The sequence below is a fragment of the Corylus avellana genome, assembly GCF_965113065.1.
Source record: "Corylus avellana chromosome 8 unlocalized genomic scaffold, dhCorAvel1.hap1.2 SUPER_8_unloc_1, whole genome shotgun sequence".
In the NCBI taxonomy this organism is placed as follows: Eukaryota; Viridiplantae; Streptophyta; class Magnoliopsida; order Fagales; family Betulaceae; genus Corylus; species Corylus avellana.
Window position 1 is genome coordinate 1 of NW_028290471.1, and position 21,292 is coordinate 21,292.

The 21,292-nt window shown below is 33.6% G+C and overlaps 2 protein-coding genes across 2 annotated transcripts; both read left to right on the plus strand.

Annotated features, from left to right (window-relative positions):
• The first annotated feature begins 184 nt into the window (after window positions 1-184).
• On the plus strand, window positions 185-4,038 carry LOC148582956 (receptor-like protein 49). Its single transcript, XM_088512024.1, has one exon. The coding sequence runs from the start codon at window positions 185-187 to the stop codon at window positions 3,179-3,181; it is 2,997 nt and encodes a 998-aa protein (XP_088368150.1). The 3' UTR covers window positions 3,182-4,038.
• A 3,293-nt stretch (window positions 4,039-7,331) lies between these two features.
• Window positions 7,332-8,020, plus strand: LOC148582957 (18.5 kDa class I heat shock protein). Its single transcript, XM_088512025.1, has one exon. It carries the CDS (start codon window positions 7,539-7,541, stop codon window positions 7,980-7,982), a length of 444 nt encoding a protein of 147 aa, XP_088368151.1. The 5' UTR covers window positions 7,332-7,538; the 3' UTR covers window positions 7,983-8,020.
• The last annotated feature ends 13,272 nt before the right edge of the window (window positions 8,021-21,292 follow it).

The window sequence follows — 21,292 nt, forward strand, 5'->3', positions numbered from 1 at the left end:
GTACGACTCAAAGTCACAGGTCAAAAAGTCGTGTTAGTGGAACCATTATATTTTCAGCATGCACATGATGAGAGCTACTCGGAGCCACAACCCCCATCTATAAATTTAATCACACTCAAAAGAAATTAGGCAACAACCTTTCGATTCTTTATTATTGTAAGGTTATCTCTTGTAACAGCCTTCAATGAGACTTCCTGCAGTCTTATCGTGGCTTTTCTTGATGGCCATTTACTCACTTTTCCTCACCATTTCTGTCTTTGGGTTGCCTGGCCAATGTAGTAGCAATCAGAAGTCCTTGTTGCTGCAACTTAAGAACAACCTTACATTCGATCCTACTATGTCCACAAAACTTGTTAAGTGGAATCGAAGTTTTGATTGCTGTTCCTGGGAAGGCATAACCTGTAATGAGGGACATGTTATTGGTCTCGACCTGACCAATGAATCCATCGCGGGTGGACTTGACAATTCAAACACCCTCTTCAATCTTCAACATCTTCAGAGCCTGAGTTTGGCTTATAACGGCTTCGACAATTCTCAGATTCCATCAAAGTTTGGCAAGCTTAAGAATTTGAGTTATTTGAATCTATCCAATGCTGGGTTTGCTGAGCAGATTCCTATTGCAATTTCGCATTTGACAAGGTTGGTTACTCTTGATTTATTTATCAACAATGGCCTTTATCTTGAGAAACCAAATTTAAATATGCTTCTTCGGAACCTTTCAAAGCTTATCGAACTTTATCTTGATGGTGTAGCTATATCAGCACAAGGTAACAAGTGGTGTCAGGTCTTATCATCTTCATTACCAAATTTGAGAGTGTTAAGCTTGTCAAACTGCAATCTTTCAGGCCCTATTGATTCATCTTTACGAAATCTTAAGTCCCTCTCAATTATTCGTTTGAATTATAACGACTTTTCTGCTCCAGTTCCAGAATTTTTTGCAGATTTCAAAAACTTGACATCTTTGGAAGTCTCCTCTTCTGGGTTGAATGGAAAATTTTCGAAAAAGATCTTCCAGATTCCAACACTACGGACGCTTGACTTATCATACAATGACTTGCAAGGTTCTTTGCCACATTCTATTGGCAACCTCACACAGTTGGTCTATTTAGACATGTCATCGAACATGTTTAGTGGATTAATTCCAGTATTTAGTATGGCCAAGAATCTAACCAAACTAGACCTTTCTTCCAATAATCTAACTGGTCAGATTGCTTCCACTCAATGGGCAGAACTTCTGAATTTAGAGATTCTTGATTTAAGTGACAATTCACTGAATGGGGATATTCCAATTTCACTCTTTTCCCTTCCATCATTGCAGGTATTACAACTTTCCAATAACCAATTTTCTGGTCAACTCAAAGAATTTTCTAACATTTCTTCTTACATGCTACAAGAACTTGATTTGAGCAATAACGACTTGGAAGGTCCAATACCCATGTCTATCTTTGAACTTCGAGGTCTTGAAATCCTTTCACTTTCTTCAAACAACTTTGATGGCTCCAATTTGTTGATTGAATATAGTGGTTTTAACCTTTCATCACCCCCTTTCCCCCAAATTGCTTCTTTAGGCTTGGCTTCTAGCAAGTTGGAAAAAATCCCCGATTTCCTTAGAAACCAATCCAGTTTATACTCTTTAGACCTTTCAAAAAACCAGATTTATGGAGAGATGCCCAACTGGATCTGGAAACTTCCTCAACTTAGATTTCTAAATCTCTCTTATAACCTCTTGGTGACTCTCGAAGGGCCTATCCTTAATCTTTCTCTTCCTGTTGCAAGATATCTAGACTTTCGCTCCAACCAGTTCCATGGTCAACTCCCAGTTCTCCCACTTGTGAGCTACTTGGATTTCTCGATGAATAATTTCCATTCTGCCATACCGGCTAGCATTGGCCAGTCCCTTGATTCCACACAATTCTTTTCTATTTCAAGCAATAAATTATATGGGAGTATCCCTGTATCGATATGCAATGCCACGTATCTTCGATTTCTCGATATGTCTGATAATTACTTTAGTGGCAAAATTCCTCAATGCTTGATTGAGATGAGTGGGACTCTTCTTCAGGTGTTGAGTTTAAGGAGAAACAATCTCAGTGGTACAATTCCTGATACATTTCCAGAGTCTTGTTATTTTCAAACTTTAGTTATCAATGAAAACCATCTCGAAGGAGAGTTACCAAAATCTTTGGCGAATTGCCATTCTTTGGAGGTCTTGGATGTTGGGAACAACCACATTGAGGATACCTTCCCATTTTACTTGAACGGAATAACCATATTGAAGGTTCTTATTTTGCGATCTAACAAATTTTACGGGCTCATTGCTCATCCAAAGCTTGATGTCCCTTGGCCGATGCTTCAAATCCTAGATGTAGCCTCAAACAATTTTACTGGTAAACTTCCAATAATACTCCTTTCTACTTGGATGGCAGTGATGGATAATGCACATGAGGCAACCTCTGAGCTCGATCACATCCAAGTTAATATTGGTAGTTTTTATTATCGAGATATGGTAATAGTTATCACCAAAGGTTTAGAGGTGGAACTTGTGAAGATTCTAAATATTTTCACCACCATTGATTTTTCTTGCAACAACTTTGAAGGTGCTATACCTGAAGAAATTGGGGAATTCACCCTGTTATATAATCTCAACTTGTCACATAATGCTTTCACGGGCAAAATCCCTGCATCTCTGGGGAAATTGAGTCATCTTGAGTCTCTAGACTTGTCAAGTAACAAGCTTACCGGAGAGATTCCTATGCAACTCGCAAATGGTCTTATTTTCCTTTCGGTCCTCAACCTTTCGTTCAACCAATTGGTGGGACAGATTCCATTCATCAAGCAATTTGCTACATTTTCAGAAAATTGCTTCAAAGGAAATGAAAGATTATGTGGTTTCCCTTTGAAATCACAGTGCTCGCATGAGGAGCCACGGTTGTCACCTCCAGCATATGAAGAATCTCATTCCAATTCTGGGACTGTGATTGAGTGGAATTATATAAGCGCTGAACTAGGATTTGTTTTTGGCTTCGGAATTATAATTGGGCCTCTTATGTTTTGGAAGAAATGGAAGATATGGTACTATAAACATGTTGATGACATTGGTTTTAGGATCTTCCCTAAACTGTATCTCCGAAACGAACATCGTCAAAGACGAGCATTCCGCAATCAGGAGCCGAGGCGCTAGTTTCAGTTTTGAGGCACAACACCTCCAGGTTTGTCATGATAAACACTTGCTTTTTCAGTTTCAATATAAATCAAAATGAAAAAATGGATGCACGTGATTGGATGCTGTCATTTTCTTAAGGTATGACTCCAATGGAAAATTTAACTTTACATGGCAACACCAGCAGAACTCTTCTGGTGTGGTTTTGTTTGTATTACGGTTGTCTTGTATAGCTGTATAGATTTGATGTCTGGATATATTTTACTCATTTGGTGCATGTCTGTATTGGGATTTGTTGGCAGCTGGGGTTATCCAATTGTTTGAGACGAATTCAGTTTTTGGAAAGAGAAATGAATAATGGTTTAGTAAGCAGATCTTTTGGGGCTAGAATATTTTGTCTAGAAGTATGGAAATGGAAAGGAATTTTATCTACACTCCTAACTTTAGATTGTGTTCTATGTTTGCTCACCATCTGTTGTGCTCACATCCTCTTTTCCATAGGGACTATGGTTAGTTTCAAAAGTCATCTCAATGTGCAACTCATATATTTGAACTTAAAGAAGATCTACAGTGGCTTTGAAGCCAAATGAATGATATAAGTTAGAAATGTTTTTTTACTTAATAAATCTGCAGACCCTATATATGTTTTAGACCTCCTGTTGCAGAAGTCATTTTTCTGCAGGAGAAAGGCTTTGTGAAAGGACTAGATCGAGAAGCTGTAGGGCTAGATATTAGACTTATCAATTTCTATGACGATGAAGAAAATCTTCCCCAAGTGCTGTGTGTGAAATTTATCCAAACACTTTTAATAGAAGAGCAGATTTAGAGAGGCATAGGTGAAAATGACTTTTGACTTAAAGGACAACTCCATTACTTGCATATCTTTGAAGGGTATTAAAATGATGAATAATTGAATAGTGTTTTCTCTTAGATGGTATTGGAAGTGGTCTTGGATGACATTATAATGTGTTTGAGTTGAAATTCATGCTTCATTTTGCAATTATTCAGTTAAGTAGTGTAAAGTAGCTTTTGGTTGATACTGACTTGCTCCAATATACACTCACTTGTAGAGATATGTTACTCCATGAGCTTCCTTTGGAGGAAGTTTGCTGAAGTCTGTAAGGCCTCTCCAGTGGCAGTTATGTTCAGTTGCTGATATACACGCTCAGTACTTTTGTGATGCTGTTAATCAAGATGATTACCAGTGTACCTCTTTTAATTCTAATTATTTTTTCCTATTTCAGTGCTTTATTTTTGTTTTGCTTGTGCTTGGAAAGCATATGAGGATGAATCCTATATGTATCAATGAAAATGGTTTCTGGCTCCACTAATCTTGTTCTCTTTATTTAGTTTGAATCGATCAGACCATTGGATTGAGAAAGTATTGCATGTGAGGCTATTCAGTTTTAGATGAATCTCCTCAAAAGAAAAAGAAAAAACTTGTTCATTAGGAAAACAAAGACATAACCTAACTGACGGCAGCTAATACAGCCTCTTAAGAATTTCAAACACCTAATTATCAAATGATCACAGTTGACTCATCAAACATTGTATATAGAAGGAATTCATGTCTTTTTCCCCTGTTTTTTATTTTATTATTATTATTATTATTATTATTATTATTATTATTATATATGTTGGCTCATCAAACACCTAATATCCTTCAAAAAATTTCCCTGCTTTTTTTTTTTTTCCTCTAAGCAGTCTCTTGCTCAAAAGTGTTTCTCTGTCTTTCTAGTGTCGACTTCTTCATCCCCCAACACCTTGAGATAATTCTTAAATGGCCCCTCTTGTGTCACATCATCAATCTAGTTGCAGAGGATTGATTGTCCACCAGAGTCAGTTGATGGGCAAAACTCGTTGCTCTGTCTTCTTTATTTCTTGGAGAAGTTGGAATTTTGTAAGTCTTGGTTCCAAGTTTTTCTGGTCAGTGGCTTGGTTGCGGGCGTTGATGCCATTAATGTTTATGGAAGGAAATAGGATTCTTTGGTAGCGTTGATGACATAATTAATGACAACTCTGACGATAATATTGCACATATCTACCATGTTTTCCTCGTCAATGCTTCCGGCCGGCAACATTATTCACTCTTTTTCCCATGCTTAAACAAAGGGAGCCATATTTTCAGCTTACTTTCAGTTTGTGAGATGTTGAACATGGGCGGCCATGAGCTGCTCATCTCTACATTTAGTCAGACAAAAAATTGTGGGCAATAAAGGCTACCACTTGCACGCCAGAAATATCTAATTACTGATCTCTTTGTTAATTGAATTAACAATCTTCACCACTATTGACTTTATTGCAACGGTTTGGATCGTCCTATATCTGAAGAAATAGGAGAACTCAAAGTGCTTTCACAGTCCAAATTCCATTATCTTTGAAAAAATTGAGTAATCTTGAGTCACTAGACCCATCAAGCAATGAACTTTTTGATAAGATTCCAGTGCAACTTGCCGCTGGTCTTATTTTCATTTCCTTCAATCAATTGGTGGGGCAAATTCCATCGACTAAACAATTTGCAACATTTTCGGAAACTTCCTTTGAAGGGAATGAAAGATTGTGTGGCTTTCCTTTGAAATCACAATTCACATATGAGGAGCCACGATTGTCACTTCCAGCATATGAAGAAAGTCATAGGAGTATGATTGAGAGGAATTACACAAGTGCTGAATTGGGATTTGCTTTTGGCATTGGAGTTGTCATTGGGCCTCTTATGTTTTGGAAGAGGTGGAGGATATTTTTGGATATGGTATTACAAACATGTTGACCACATTTTTTTCAAGATCTTCCCGCGATTGTATCTTGGAAAAGAATAACATCAAAGACGTAGATATAGAAATCCGAGGCCAAGGCCGAGGCACTAGTCATAGCTATGAGGAGCAATGCCTTCCAGTTTATCATGATTAATTCACTCTTGTCATTTTCGTTTCACTGTTCAGCAAAATAAAAAAAATGGATCCATGTAATTGGATGGAAGTATTGTCTTACCATGATGAAGCCTTCATTTGATAACACCAATATTCATTGCTTCAAGGCCAACCAATTAACTAGTTTTCAGAACAAACTCATTCATCTGCAAAAGAATTCCAATGCTACTCAGAAAGCCATAATATTGATGCAATACAGAGGAGTTATCAACCAAAGACAGACTTTCCTTAATTGGCAACTTCTTGATTTCAGTAAACCAGAAACTAAAACCATTTCAGCAATACAGTAAATTAAGATGGGTGCAATATTCCTAGTGCCATCCTCAAAGAGAGCATTGGGACTCAAAACCATACGACAAGAAGATAGAAAACAGTGACAAGAAAACAGCAAGTTAACACCTCAAATAGTGACAAGAAGATAGTAGAAGGGGCATATAACTTCTGTAGGAGCACAAGGTTTCATATAAGATAATATTAGATAAATGAATAACGAATTTAATATTATTCAATTCATACCATTTAACTCAATTTCGAGTTAAAATTCTATCTCAACATGTTGTATGTTATATGGTACCCCTTCATAGAAAGCTTGAGTTGTAATACTTTATTGATGTTGGGAAAAGGAGTAAGGACTTTTTGAGTATCTACTCTTAACTGATTGAGAATAAATCCAAATAAAGTCAATGATAAATAAATAAGCATTCACATTATTAGATAATTGTAAGATGAAAATATAGTATTTAGCTTTACTCTTTTATTAATAAGGCAGTAATGTTTTTTTTTTAGTTGAAATCTTAATAGAGTGGCCTATCGATTAGCGAATGTGGCAAAACAAAATGTCGTGGATAAAGTGAGGATGGGAGATTCCGGAGTGTATTTGTGATGTTCTTTGATGGAGTTTTTATGCTTTATCTTTTGAGATTATTATATGATAGTCAATATTTTTTTCAAAAAAAAAAAGAAGAAGCAGTAAACATGCTACTATCTGTTTTTATTTATTTATTTATTTTTTATTTTTTATTGGATATTATTAAGGTTATATAAGAAAAGTTAGACTATGTGATAATTTTGTTAGGATTATTTTTTTAATGCATTTTTTTTTTTTTTTGGATTTGATTTTTTTAATGCATTCTACGTACGCTAAGGTTACAAGCCCAATATAAGGTAATGGGGGCCCATGAAGAATATCAAACCCAGAATTCCAAGCCTAACATGAAAACAAACTCCGGCCCAGATTCCTCGTGAAAACCCACAATTTGTTCAGGAACGTTCTAGCAAGTGCCTTTTTTCTTTTCTCACGAAAATACTAGAATGGTCCTCTCATCACTTCAAATACCTAGCCTATCCCTCCTCCGGCAAACAACCAACTCCGAGTACAATTACAAACAGCAATTCGAAGAAGTTCTCATCAACCATACAGTCTTTCAACGAACATCAGAATCGCAGTGAGAATGTCGATCATCCCAAGTTTCTTCGGTGGCCGACGAAGCAGTGTCTTTGACCCCTTCAAGGATTTCCCCTTCCCCACTTTTCCCGAACTTTCTCAGGAAAATTCTGCGTTTGTGAACACCAGAATCGACTGGAAGGAGACCCCAGAAGCCCACGTGTTCAAGGCCGATCTTCCGGGTCTGAAGAAGGAGGAAGTGAAGGTGGAGATCGAAGACGACAGAGTGCTCCAGATCAGCGGAGAGAGGAATGTGGAGAAGGAAGACAAGAAGGACACGTGGCATAGGGTGGAGCGCAGCAGCGGGAAGTTCATGAGGAGGTTCAGGCTGCCGGAAAATGTGAAGATGGAGGAGGTGAAGGCGTCCATGGAGAATGGGGTTCTTACTGTGACTGTTCCAAAGGAGGAGGTCAAGAAGCCTGACGTTAAAGCGATTGAAATTTTGGGTTGAACTTGTATCCGTTGCATTGTTTTGGTCCTGAAATAAATAAATAAAGTGTTCAATAATTGTAATAAATTGGATAAGTAAATACAATTTGGATTTTGTGTAACGAACTAAATTAACTTTTAGAAAATATTAGGCTTACAAACATATTTTACAAAAAAAAAAAATTTACAAACTGACGTGCCACGATATAAATGAGGTTTCTCAAAATTTGAATTTATCTTATACCAATCATGCTTTGCCACATCAGTTCGTAAATTTTTTTTTGCAAAATGTGTTTGTAAGAGCACTAGCAACAACTTTCCTACTATTTTCCCTCAATTTAGGAAATAAAACTACTTTTTATTCCCTATAAAAAAACACTTCATGATAGATTCTCTTATTTTTTCCTATATGAATTAAATACTATTTATTATTTTTTTTTTTTATAATTATAACTAATAAAAGAGAAGAGAGAATCATTTTTTTATAATAATGCATTGAACATTTATAGTGATGTTGATTATATTTAGGACTTCTGGTTTTTTTGTGTTTTTTTGAGATTTTTCCTAAACATAAGGAAATAAATGAGCTATAGGAAGTCTGCTGCTAGTGCTCTAAGCCTAGCATTCCTCTTAACTTTTATTGGGCCTGTTTCGTGGATATTTATGGGTCAATATATTTAGCCCTATTTTTGTTTTTTATTGAGATCGCTTAAAATTCTTCTTAAATTTGAAATTCTCAAATTCATAAATTTTAACCAATCATTTTATTTAAGCGTCTAAAATAAGCTATGTTTTAGCATTTAATGAGAAAATTTAATGAGCAAGATGAGTTATTAAATACTGAAACATGAATTATTTTAGACACTTAGATGAGTTGAACGATTAAAATTTATGAATTTGATAATTTCAAATTTAAAGGAAATTATAAAAATCTCAATCCACTTTTTGGCCTCCCACTTACCCATTATTCAACAATCTTCCTTTTTCTTTTTCCAAATATATGGTGAGGTGTTTTTTTTTTTTCGATTGGAGAGGGAGGATCTTTACTCCTAATCTGAACGGAGGAGATTATAGTAGAATTTTGGTAATTGAGTGTTTTTAGAATTTAATTAGCACGGACAAGCTAAACAAACTAATAAAAATCATTAGTGATTATATATTCTGACAGTAATTACATTAAAGCACATGGACGATTTTGAAGGATTTGGGAGCTGCAGATGTGATTGGGTTTTGAACTATAACTTTTGTGTTGTCTGATTAGACTTTATAGTCCTGATTAATTCATTGATTCAATTATTGCAAAAATTACTATTGACTGTGATTTGGGGGTATTGTGGTCATTATATACAAAATCTAGTGTGTGAGTTATCTCTCAGCAGTTGATTGAAAGAAAATTTGAAAGATTTTTATCAGGCAAAAGGAAAGCAGATGTCTGCCTAGTAAGAAATGACCCTCAATTGTAGGTAGTGATGGAAGCGAGCGAAACTGCTAACGAGAAAACTCAAAATCGGTTCATATAAGCTTAATTCATGCTCGACTCAATTATGTTGTTGGCCATAGGTTATGAAATTCGGTTAAAACTTCGTATAATAACTGCTAATCAGGGTCATCTGGTTGAACCCATGTATAAACCATATATATATATACTCATTAATTCATAACTACTTTTTTTATCTTTTTTTTTTTAAAAAAAAAAAACTACTTTTTTACTCTAAATGAACGTCTATCTACTTGCCAAACAAAAAATTACATATATTATTATCAAACATTGAATCAAGCACGTGCCTCTCCAACTAATAAATAAGAAAAAGCTCTTTGCTAGGGAGTAAAAGGCAATTCAACGGTATAATATATGAGGGACAAGAAAAGGAAAAAAAAAAATTATTAAAAATATTAGACCTCCATAGTCATATTAAAACGACCTGATCATCTCCACCAGCTTGTTCATGGAATTGTAAGAAGAACCACCTTCTTTAATGCAAAGTTCAACATTCTCCTTCAATTTCTTAGCATTTTTCCTCATGGCCTCCCCGTCTTCGCCCACCATAAGTTTTTTTACAACTCTCTCTATTTCACCTCTTTTTTGGATCACCTTTTAATTTCAAACCTACTCTCCATACGTGGCTAATATATCTTGCATTCACTTTTTGGTCCCTGAAACATGGTCGGCATATCATTGGAATTCCTTCGCAAATGCTCTCTAGCGTTGAATTCCATCATAGTGACTTAAAAATCCTCCCACTGCATCGTGTGCCAAAACTTCCGTTTGGAGTGCTCATTTCACAATGTAACCCCTCTCGCCAATGTTTTCTTTAAATTTTTCGGGCAGTACCTTAGTCCATTCTGCACCATGACCTCCAATAGGCTGGGTATTTGAAGTGATGAGAGGACCATTCTAGTATTTTCGCGAGAAAAGAAAAGGGGAAACTTAAAAAAGCCCCCCTGAACTTCCAACCGTTTTGAAAACCCCCCTGAATTTTCAAAACTCTCACTTAGGCCCCTTGAACTTTGGTTTTCTCTCACTTTAGACCCTTTTAATGTTAAAGTCAAACAATTTGACTTTTTATACCCATTTTACCATTTTCTAAAACTACGTCGTTTTGTGTCCTAAAACTACAACACATACCCAGCCCAAAACGACGTTGTTTTAGAAATTAATTAATTAATTAAATTTTTTTTAAAAAAAAAACAAAACAAAAAAAAAAAAAAACAAAAAAGAAGAAAAAATGGGGAAATCGGGGGACCTCCTGGCCGATCTGGGGGTGGTCGAACCACCCCCATGGCCAAGGGGGTGGTCCGGCCACCCCCTTGGCCAAAAAAAAAAAAAAAAAAAAGGGGATGGGGTGCATTTGGGGGTGGCTGGACCACCCCCAAGGGGCTGGGGTGGTTTTGGCCACCCCATACCGGCCGTATGGGGTGGCCAAAACCACCCCCAGCCCCTTGGGGATGGGGTGCATTTAGGGTTGGGGTTTCGGCCACCCCAAATGCACCCCATCCCCCCCCCCCCCCCCCCCCCCCAACCACCGCAGTTTTTTTTTTTTTTTTTTTTTTTTTTTTTGGGCCTTTTGGGGGTGGCCCATAGCCAAGGGGGTGGTCCGGCCACCCCCAGACCGGCCTGAGCCACCCCCGATTTCCTTTTTTTTTTTTTCTTTTTTTATTTTATTTTATTTTATTTTGATTTTCCTTTTTTTTTTTAATATTAATATTATGCTCAAAACGACGTCGTTTTGGGTTAGGCGGTGATGTAGTTTTGAAGCCCAAAACGGTGTAGTTTGGAGTCCAAAACGACGTAGTTTAATGTTAAAAGGATCAAAAGTGAGAGAAAACCAAAGTTCAGGGGGCCGAAGTGAGAGTTTTGAAAATTCAGGGGGAGTTTTTCAAAATGGCTGGAAGTTCAGGGGGGTTTTTCTGAAGTTTCCCCAAAAGAAAAAAGGCACTTGCTAGAATGTTCCTGAACAAATTGTGGGTTTTCACGAGGAGTTTGGGCCGGAGTTTGTTTTCATGTTAGGCTTGAAATTCTGGGTTTGATATTCGTCATGGGCCCCCATTACCTTATATTGGGCCTGTAACCTTGATGTACGTAGGATGCATTAATAAAATAATCCCATTACCTGGGTTTTTTTGTAAAATTTGTATACAAAAGTGAGGAGCTATTTTATCCCACAATAGAAATGAACGTAAAATCTATAATTATCGTGAGGAACTACTTTATTCTACTAAAATGGAAATCAACATGTTTTATTCTGTTATGGATGAAAAAAAAAAAGAAAAAAAAAATAGTATAAACAGTTTATATATTGGGAAATTAAAGAAACCCACAGTTTATATAGTTTTTCTTCCTTATCATTTTCTGTTTGATTTTTAAATAGTTTTGTATTAAATAGCCTTATACATTTGAACAGAGAAACATAAAAATATTTTGGGAAGAACAAATATTTCCTACAAAATGCCTATGAATAAATCAAACATGACAATCTTATATTCTCAGAATTAAATTGTATCAAATTCCTTCAAAAACATGTAAAGTTGCCGTGCAAGAAACGGTCGGAATTCCCCCACCTCTGTTACTTGTGTTCCACATTCCTCCTTTCATTCTAGAATTTCTGCTTTCTAATTTTTGACCACTTGGGTCAACTCCACTTATGATTCAAATAAGAATCTTCATTCAGAGGGGGAAAGAAGAGTGAAATTAACCCAAAAATAAATGGGTTTAATCCCATGGCTGAAGCAATGACCTCCAATAATTAATGATCTTTGTGAATAGAAGTATGCATTGGAATTATTAATTTATTAAGTTGACTTTCATAAATACAAAAGTGCCAAGTTACAAGATTTCAGATATTAAAGCAATATTAGTTAGACAAAAAAATCTCATTAGCCTTTTAGCAAATAGAAATAAATAACCAAAAATCAATAACTGAATATGTAGGGTTCACATGAGTAAAGTACAGGAGAATGATAAATATCAATTACTTTTCCTAAGAGAGCACATTCTATAGGATGTGGTGTAAAACACATTTTTACGGTATTCAATAGAAATTTGACACATTAGGTAAAAACATCAAATACAATGAAGATAAAAACATCGTATCTTTAATTCAAATCAATTCCATGAACTTTTTCATTAATTCTAACCCAATACTTACCACTCGCCACAAAACCCCCACCCACCTCCAACTCCAAGCTCTCAATGCCGAAATCTCCAAAATCAACTAAGATGGTGAATCTCATGATTTTATCAATGTGTATGTTGTCAAGAGAAGGGGAATTATTTGGTGTAAAGGGTTATATTATTATTATTATTATTTTTTTTTTTTTTTTTTTTTTTTTGTGTTTTAAGCTGAAATGTATGATTTTTATTGAAGGGTGCAAAACACCCAATTTACACCATGACCTTATTAAAGTTATTCTCTTTTCGTAAAGAGAAGTCTTTCCTAATTAATGATACCTATATATAAGTAAACCAAACATGAGAATGCTATATTTCCAAAAATTCTATCAAATTCCTTCCAAACGCGTGAAAAATCACATTCCTACAATTCCAAATTACTGATCAACATCAAATTTCTCCCCAAGACGTTGCCGTGCCAGAACCGGTAGGAATTCCCCCACCTCCACTTGTCTTCCACATTCCTATTAATTTTCTGCTTTCTATGACCCAAAGTTGTAATTTTTGACTGGCCACTTGGGTCAACTCCACTAATGATACAGAAAGGGAAAGAAGAGTGAAACCCAACAATATATGGGTGGCTGAAGCAATGACCTCCAATTATATATTAATAATCCTTGTTAATAGACGTATTAGAATTATTAATTTATTTAGTTGACTTTCATAAATAAAGAAAAAAAAATGCCAAAAATCTTTACTAAAAATCTCATTAGCCTTTTAGCAAAGAGAAATAATACAAATTACATAATCTCGATACCAAAGAATTTCTAATATCCTTTAGCTAGCACTGAGGAATGCTATGCTTATTTTGCTTCTTCATGCATGTATTACTTCTCTTTAAAGTAATTATATATGGCATATTAGAAAGAATTAAAGGAAGATAACAAAACAACTCTCTTTTAGTCTTGTAATGGAAGACCAATGATTCAAAACGTATGGCCAGGAGCCAAGTAAACCTCACAAAGCACTCGGAAAATGAAAGAAATTCGGACTTAGATCAAATAATGGAGCTCGATCTATAAGGTCATCTTCTCTTACTTCTTCTTGGTCGGCCACGCACGACTCAAAGTCGTGTTATTGGAACCATACATTATATTTTCAGCATGCACATGATCAGCTAGTCGGAGCCACAACCCCCATCTATAAATTTAATCACACTCAAAAGAAATTAGGCAACAACTGCATTAATATGACAACCTAGTTAGAGCCTCTTCGATTCTTTATTGTAAGGTTGTTTCCGGAGACAGAGGGAGGGGGGACCGGGGTAGGCTATGGTCCCCCCCAAAATAAGTAAAAAAAAAAAGAAAAAAAGTTTTAAGTTTGGTCATTTGAGCTCCTCCAAAAAAACAATTTGGCCCAATTTTTAGATTTTTTAGCCGTATTCAATAAAAACTTTTGGCCCTATTCTTAATTTTTTTGTGCCATATCCATTAATTTTTTATTTTTTATTTTTTATTTTTGTCCCTACTTTCAAATGTCTATTTTTTGTCCCTTACTTTCAAATGCTCATTTTTTTTTTGCCCTTACGATAGTCTTTATTTCATAAAAAACAACTAAAATAATTTTTTTTTAATAAAAAAAATCTAAAGAACTAAAAAAAAATTTTGGCTGGCTCCGTCCTTGCAAACAAACCCTAACTAATAATCAATAAAGCTAAAATATTAGGAGAGGCGCGGAAATACATGTAAGCTTGGGGTGTCTTCCACAATTTATTTATTTAAAAAAAATACCCTAATAATCCTTTTAAAATTAAATTTTTATGCCCTCAATTTTATTTTTTATTTTTTAATTTTGTCTCTCAAACCTAAAATTCTACTTTCGCCAATGTATTAGGATTTAGGATGACATGATCGTCAATTCTTATATAAATTTCACGAAAATAAAGTTTGTTGAAAGGGAGGGGCATTGCATCAAAAGGGAGCTCAGTAGACTTGGGGTCTTCCTCCACCTGTTTCCCTTCTCATTTTCATACATACTTCTCAGAGTCTTCCTCCCAGGTCAACTGAATTTATTGTGATGGTTGCCGACTAGAAAATAGAGCCGACAAGTTAAAGATTGTAGGGTTCGTTGTTATTGCTCTTTAAATGGTGTTTTATATATATATATATATATATATATATATATATATATATATATATATATATATTGATTGTGATTTGATATAAAAGTAAAATTAATTTTGAATGATTCATGTGTTCAGTTATTTGTTAAAAAAAAAAAAAAAAATGTAGTCATAAAAAGCATTAGCAAATGAGTTCATTTTTAGTAAGACTTTATCCTGCCCAACACATCATAAATTTATCACCTTGTCGACTCTTTATAGTAAATAACAACTTGAAATATTTAATTAAATGAGAGGTGAATTAACTTTGATATCATTTTAAATCACCATTTGTCCTAAAATATTAAGTTGATAAAAAAAAAAAAGAGTAAATTTAATCATTTAATCAATATTCTATCACATTTTTTTAACTAAAATGAATGAAAACACCATAATTATCATAAAAAGACCTTTTTTTTTTTTTTTTTGTGTGTGTGTGTGTGTGTGTGTGTAGTTGGATAGGTGGGAGGGACAAGACTATTGTAAGTCTTTCCTACCAAGTTTTTCTCGTGGATCCATTTAATTGGTAGTGTTGATGACATAATTAATGACAAACTAAGATGATTATATCTACTAATTGTTTTTCTCCTCGATGCTTTTTGCAAACATCCATGACAAAATGTATGTGGAAACAAAATTTTCATAGCTTTATATTTTCTTTTGCATTCTTTTAATGTTTATTTTTAAAAAAATTAAAAATTAAAATTAAAATAAACATATTTTATTTGAATATATGACCAACGAAAAGAAGAGTGAAACCCAAAATAAATAGGAAAAAGGTAAGCTTCATTTTGGGTATTTTTAAACTTGTACGAAGACCATATCTTTCAAAAGATGACTATATCATAGTTATGAAAATAGCGAAACATAACTTAGATATAGATTAAACATTTATAAGAACGTAGAAAATAGAGTATGAAGGTTTATATTAAAATGATTACCTCAAATCATAAGCTTTCAAGGCTTGAGGAATATTGACTCCTCCAAGTATAAACTCGCTCCCTCTTCTCATTTCTTTTCTCTCTATCACTTTAAGATTTTTCGGTGCTTAGAGATGACCAAAATGAAGGTTATGGACGATATGGTGGTTTATAAATATTCATGCACGAGAAGGTGGTTTTATGGTCGTTGTTTTTATTTATTATAACTGCTAATTGATCGTTTGTTACCTTCATCAATTGATCAATGGAAACCTTGTTCAGTGCTAGGGTTCCATCAATTGATCAATAGTGATATCGATCATTCGGTTCTCATAATCTTCAAAAATAATTTTAACATTTAAATTTAATAATATAGCTTAATTTTTTTTTTTTACCTATTTTAAAAATTATTATTATTTAAATATGCAAGGCATGACACATTTGTTATACTGGCTCGTCCACTTTGGGTTTTAAAGCTTATCTCAATGGAAAGACGATAGACCATTATGAGAAATAAGTTTTATCTCCATGCAAAGACTCCATGCTTTGAGTCTCATTCATGTAAATTGCCAGTGACATTCGATATGGGCTCCATCATGTCAATTATTTGCAACTAATAATCAGTAAAGCATGCATGACTTGAAGTCAATCCTTACATAAATTTCACAAAAACAAATTAGGCGCTAATAGTTGAGAAAAAAGAGTAAAGACTTTTTGAGCAACACACTCTTTGACTGATTGATAATAAATACAAAGAAAAACAACAATAAATAAATAAGAAGTCACATATTTTATTATGGTCCGCCCACTTTGGTTTTTAAAGCTTATCTCAAATGTAAAGACGATAGACAACAAAAAATAAATCTTATCTTGATGCAAAGACTCCATACTTTGAGTCTTATCCATGTAAATTGCCTGTTAATTTCAATATGGGCCCATGGTGTCAATTATTGGTAACTAATAATCAATAAAGCTTATATAAGGACAGGGGCGGAAGTATATGGAGACTTGGGTGGTGTATTCCACATTTTTTTTTTTTTTTTTAAATACCCCTATCATCTCTTTAAAATCAAAATTTTAACCCCTCAATTTTATTTTTTGTATTTGTTACGAGAATGACATGGGTAAAATGAGAATGTTTTGTTTTATGTTTTTCCTTTAACGAATCTAAAAAGTTTAGGTTCCGTAAAAATCTAACAATCTATTTGGTTGCGTATTTATAAAATCATTCAGGTGACAATATTTTTTAGTTTGGTCTTTCAAACCGAGAACAAATTTTGTATTCAAATTGAAAACAAGTTTCTCCATATCCCAATCTAAATACTTAAAGTGAAAAAGGGTCCAACCCCACTACACGGCAACACAATTTGTTGGAAGGGAGGGGCATTGCATCAAAAGGGAGCTCAGCGAAGACTTAATTGGGTCTTCCTCCACCTGTTTTCACTCACACTTTTCAGGGTCAATTTAATTTATTGTGATGGTGGCCGACCAGAAAAAAGAGCCATAGATTAAGATTGATAGGCTCGTTTGTTAATACTTTTAAAATTTTGTTTTTGTTTTTTTTTTTTTTTTTTAATTTGGAGATATGTTATACATTATTCTTTCAACTATGTCCTTTTGTAAATCTAAAGGATCTACTATTGGATTTGTGAACTCATGTGGGTCCTTAAAAAATTCAATGCTAGATTCACATACTTATTATATGGAGATGGTTAAAAGATAGTTAAGTGATTGATTTTTATCGTTTCTCTTTTATTTTTTTGGTTGTGGTGTGATATAATAAAAGTAAAAGTAATTTTGAGTGACTTATGTGTTTGGTTATTTATTAATGCTTTTTATGTTGTTAAAAAAACATTAGCAAACAAGCTAATTTTTCATGAGACTTTACTCAACTTAGCACATTCACGGAGTGAGGGATCGAACTCATGACCTTTGCTTTAATACCAGATTAAATAATTTATTGTCCCAAAAATTTAATCAAATATAAAAAAATAATTTAATAAATATTTTAACATATTCCATTAACTAAAATAAATGAAAACACCATAACAATTAGTAATGGAACATGACTCATCCGTAGGATAGTAGCCTTCATTAGATGAGATGGGCAAGACTCTTTTTTGTTGCTCTTTATTTGGTTGGATAGGTTGGAGGAACAAGACTTTTGTAAGTCTTTCCTACCAAGTTTTTCTCGTGGATGCATTTGTTTTTCTCCTCAATGCTTTTGGCAAACATCCATTGACAAAATGTCAGTGGAAACAAAATTTCTATTAAACGGATAGCCTCACACTTCTCTTGTCGAGTAATCTTTTGGTAAACGTGATATGGTTGCAAAATTAACTTTCTCTTATTGTTGTCGGCCACTGATTTATATATACATATTTAATTTGTTTTTTATTTAATAAAAGTTAATTCAATAGTTAATTAATTGATAGTGCCACATCCCGATTATTAGACAAATGTAACTTAAATATATAAGTAATGTTAGAAGTCACTCTTATGTTCTTTCAAGAATAGGTAGCTTTTAAAAACACTATTGATCTTGTGATTGATCATTATTGAATTTTGATTAAATAATAATTTTAGAAGTCACCTCGAACTTAGAGGAATACAAGAACACAAGAATAACTTTTAGAATTACTCTAAATTTTGATATCTCAATATTTATTGCTTTTTAATAAGAGAATGTTTAAGTGAAAAAATTTAAAAGCTTCATTATGAAATTACCTTTTAAAAAAGTATAAAATTACGCTTATGCCCTTCGAATTGACATTCCATTTACAAAGACCTCTCCATACTACTATTTGTGACACTTAATTGTACATATTACTATTTCATTATATTTTGCACCCCATATTATATTTTTGAATTAAAATGGACGGAAAGCGTAACTTATACCTGTAAACTCTGGACTTGAAATATACAAATTGCTCATATATATATAATTAGATAGTAATCTTCGTCTTTATGAATTTTTGTCAGTCTTGAGAGGGTAGTTAACCACCGCATTAGGGCTTTTATGGGTGACCAAGCACCTAATTGGATTAAGGGGTGGTTCGGTTGCCCATTCTACACGGCCCTTTTTTTTTTTTTTTTTTTTTTTTGGGTTCAAATATTAGTTCTATTTTTAAAATTTCTTTTTCCATTTAAAGGTCAATTACAACATTCGAACTCCCAAAATCAGGGTATTTTGGGCATTTAAGTGAAAATCAGCAGGTGTGAGTCACATGCACTATTTTTTGTCTTTTAGCGTCAAATGCTGATGAAGGACGTCAATTAAAAGAAAATGAAAAAATGGATGCACATGATTGGATGCTGGCGTTTTCTTTAAGGTATGACTCCAATGGAAAATTTATCTTTACATGGCAACAAGCAGAACCAGAGACGGAGGGAGGGGGATCGGGGTAGGCTATGGTCCCTCCAAAATAAGGAAAAAAAAAAAAAATTAAGTTTAGCCATTTGGGCCTCCCTAAAAAACAATTTGGTCCTATTTTTAGATTTTTTGGCCATATCTAATAAAAACTTTTGGCCTTATTTTTTATTTTTTTGCACTATGTCCATTAATTTTTTATTTTTATTTTTGTCCCTACTTTCAAATGTCTATTTTTTTAGCTCTTACTTTCAAATGCTTTTTTTTTTTTTTTTTTTGGCCCTTACGGTAGTCTTTATTTCAAAAAAAAAACAACCAAAATAATTTTTTTTTTAATAAAAAAATTATAAAGAACTAAAAGAAAAAATTTGGCTAGCTCCGTCCCTGCAAACAGACCCTAACTAATAATCGATAAAGCTAATATTAGGAGAGGCGTGGAAATACATGTAAGCTTGGGGTGTCTTCCACAATTTATTTATTTATTTTTTTAAAAAAATACCCTAATTATCCTTTTAAAATTAAATTTTTAAGCCCTCAATTTTATTTTTTAATTTTATCTCTCAAACCTAAAATTCTACTTTCGCCATTGTATTAGGATTTAGGATGACATGATCGTCAATTCTTATATAAATTTCACGAAAATAAAGTTTGTTCAAAGGGAGGGGCATTGCATCAAAAGGGAGCTCAGTAGACTTGGGGTCTTCCTCCACCTGTTTTCCTTCTCATTTTCATACGTACTTCTCAGAGTCTTCCTCTCAGGTCAATTGAATTTATTGTGATGGTTGCCGACCAAAAAATAGAGCCGACAAGTTAAAGATTGTAGGGTTCGTTGTTATTGCTCTTTAAATGGAGTTTATATATATATATATATATATATATATATATGTATATATATCTATATATATATATATTGTGATTTAACATAAAAGTAAAATTAATTTTGAATGATTCATGTGCTCAGTTATTTGTTTAAAAAAAAAAAAATGTAGTCATAAAAAGCACTAGCAAATGAGTTCATTTTTAGTAAGACTTTATCCAGCCCAACACATTATAAATTTATCACATTGTCAATTCTTTATAGTAAATAACAACTTGGAATATTTAATTAAATGAGAGGCGAATTAACTCTGATATCATGTTAAACCACCACTTGTCCTAACTGCTAACTGCTTGTTTGTAATTACCTTCATCAATCGATCAATTGAAACCTCGTTCGGTGCTAGGGTTCCATCAATTGATCGATAGCGATATCGATCATTTGGCTCACATAATCTACTAAAATAATTTTAACATTTAAATTTAACAACAATTTAATAACATTTAAAATAATTTTACCTATTTTAAAAATTATTATCATTTAAATATGCAAGGCATGACACATTTGTTATGCTAGTCCGTCCACTTTGGGTTTTAAAACTTATCTCAATGGAAAAACAATAGATCATCAAGAGAAATAAATATTATCTCCACGCTTTGAGTCTCAAAATTGCCTGTGAAGTTCGATATGGGCTCCATCATCTCAATTATTTGCAACTAATAATCAATAAAGCATGACATGAAATCAATCCTTACATAAATTTCACCAAAATAAATTAGGGGTTAATAGTTGAGAAAAAAGATAAAGGACCTTTTGAGCACACATTCTTTGACTGGTTGATAATAAATACAAAGAAAAACAACGAGAAAATCTTATATTGATGCGAAGACTCCTTGCTTTGAGTCTCATACGTGTAAATTGCTTGTAAGTTTCAATATGGGCCATGGTGTCATTAAAGCTTATATAAGGACAGGGGTGGAACTATATGGAGACTTTGGTGGTGTCTTCCACAATTTTTTTTAAATACCCCTATAAGAGCATCCACATCAAGCTATATATATGCAAAATTTAGTTAAATTTAACTTTCAAAATGTAATTTTTTAGATATAGCTAGTCACTTTTAAAGATTATCAAATATCAAACTCTTTAAATATTTTGCTACTTTTACCAAATATATATATATATATATATATATTTTTTATTGTGAAACCAAACTACTTTAACTACCATGAAACTCACTTTCATGCTCACATACATGGAATTATTTTTTGTGCCCAATTGCATCTTTAATTCAAGAGATTTCAACAATCAAACCCATACTCAAAGCAAGTAATAAAAATTCCCCTTTCAACCAAAAACAAACTAATTTACAATCAAACCCATCCAAAGATGAAACAAAAAATAAATACATAAAAAAAGTTCCTTGGATGGCTGACAGTGGACCTCTCACTCTCT

What these genes read in the sequence shown, in the direction of transcription:
- LOC148582956 (XM_088512024.1), top strand. Translation starts at nt 185, where the DNA reads ATGAGACTTCCTGCAGTCTTATCGTGGCTTTTCTTGATGGCCATTTAC.
- LOC148582957 (XM_088512025.1), top strand. Translation starts at nt 7,539, where the DNA reads ATGTCGATCATCCCAAGTTTCTTCGGTGGCCGACGAAGCAGTGTCTTT.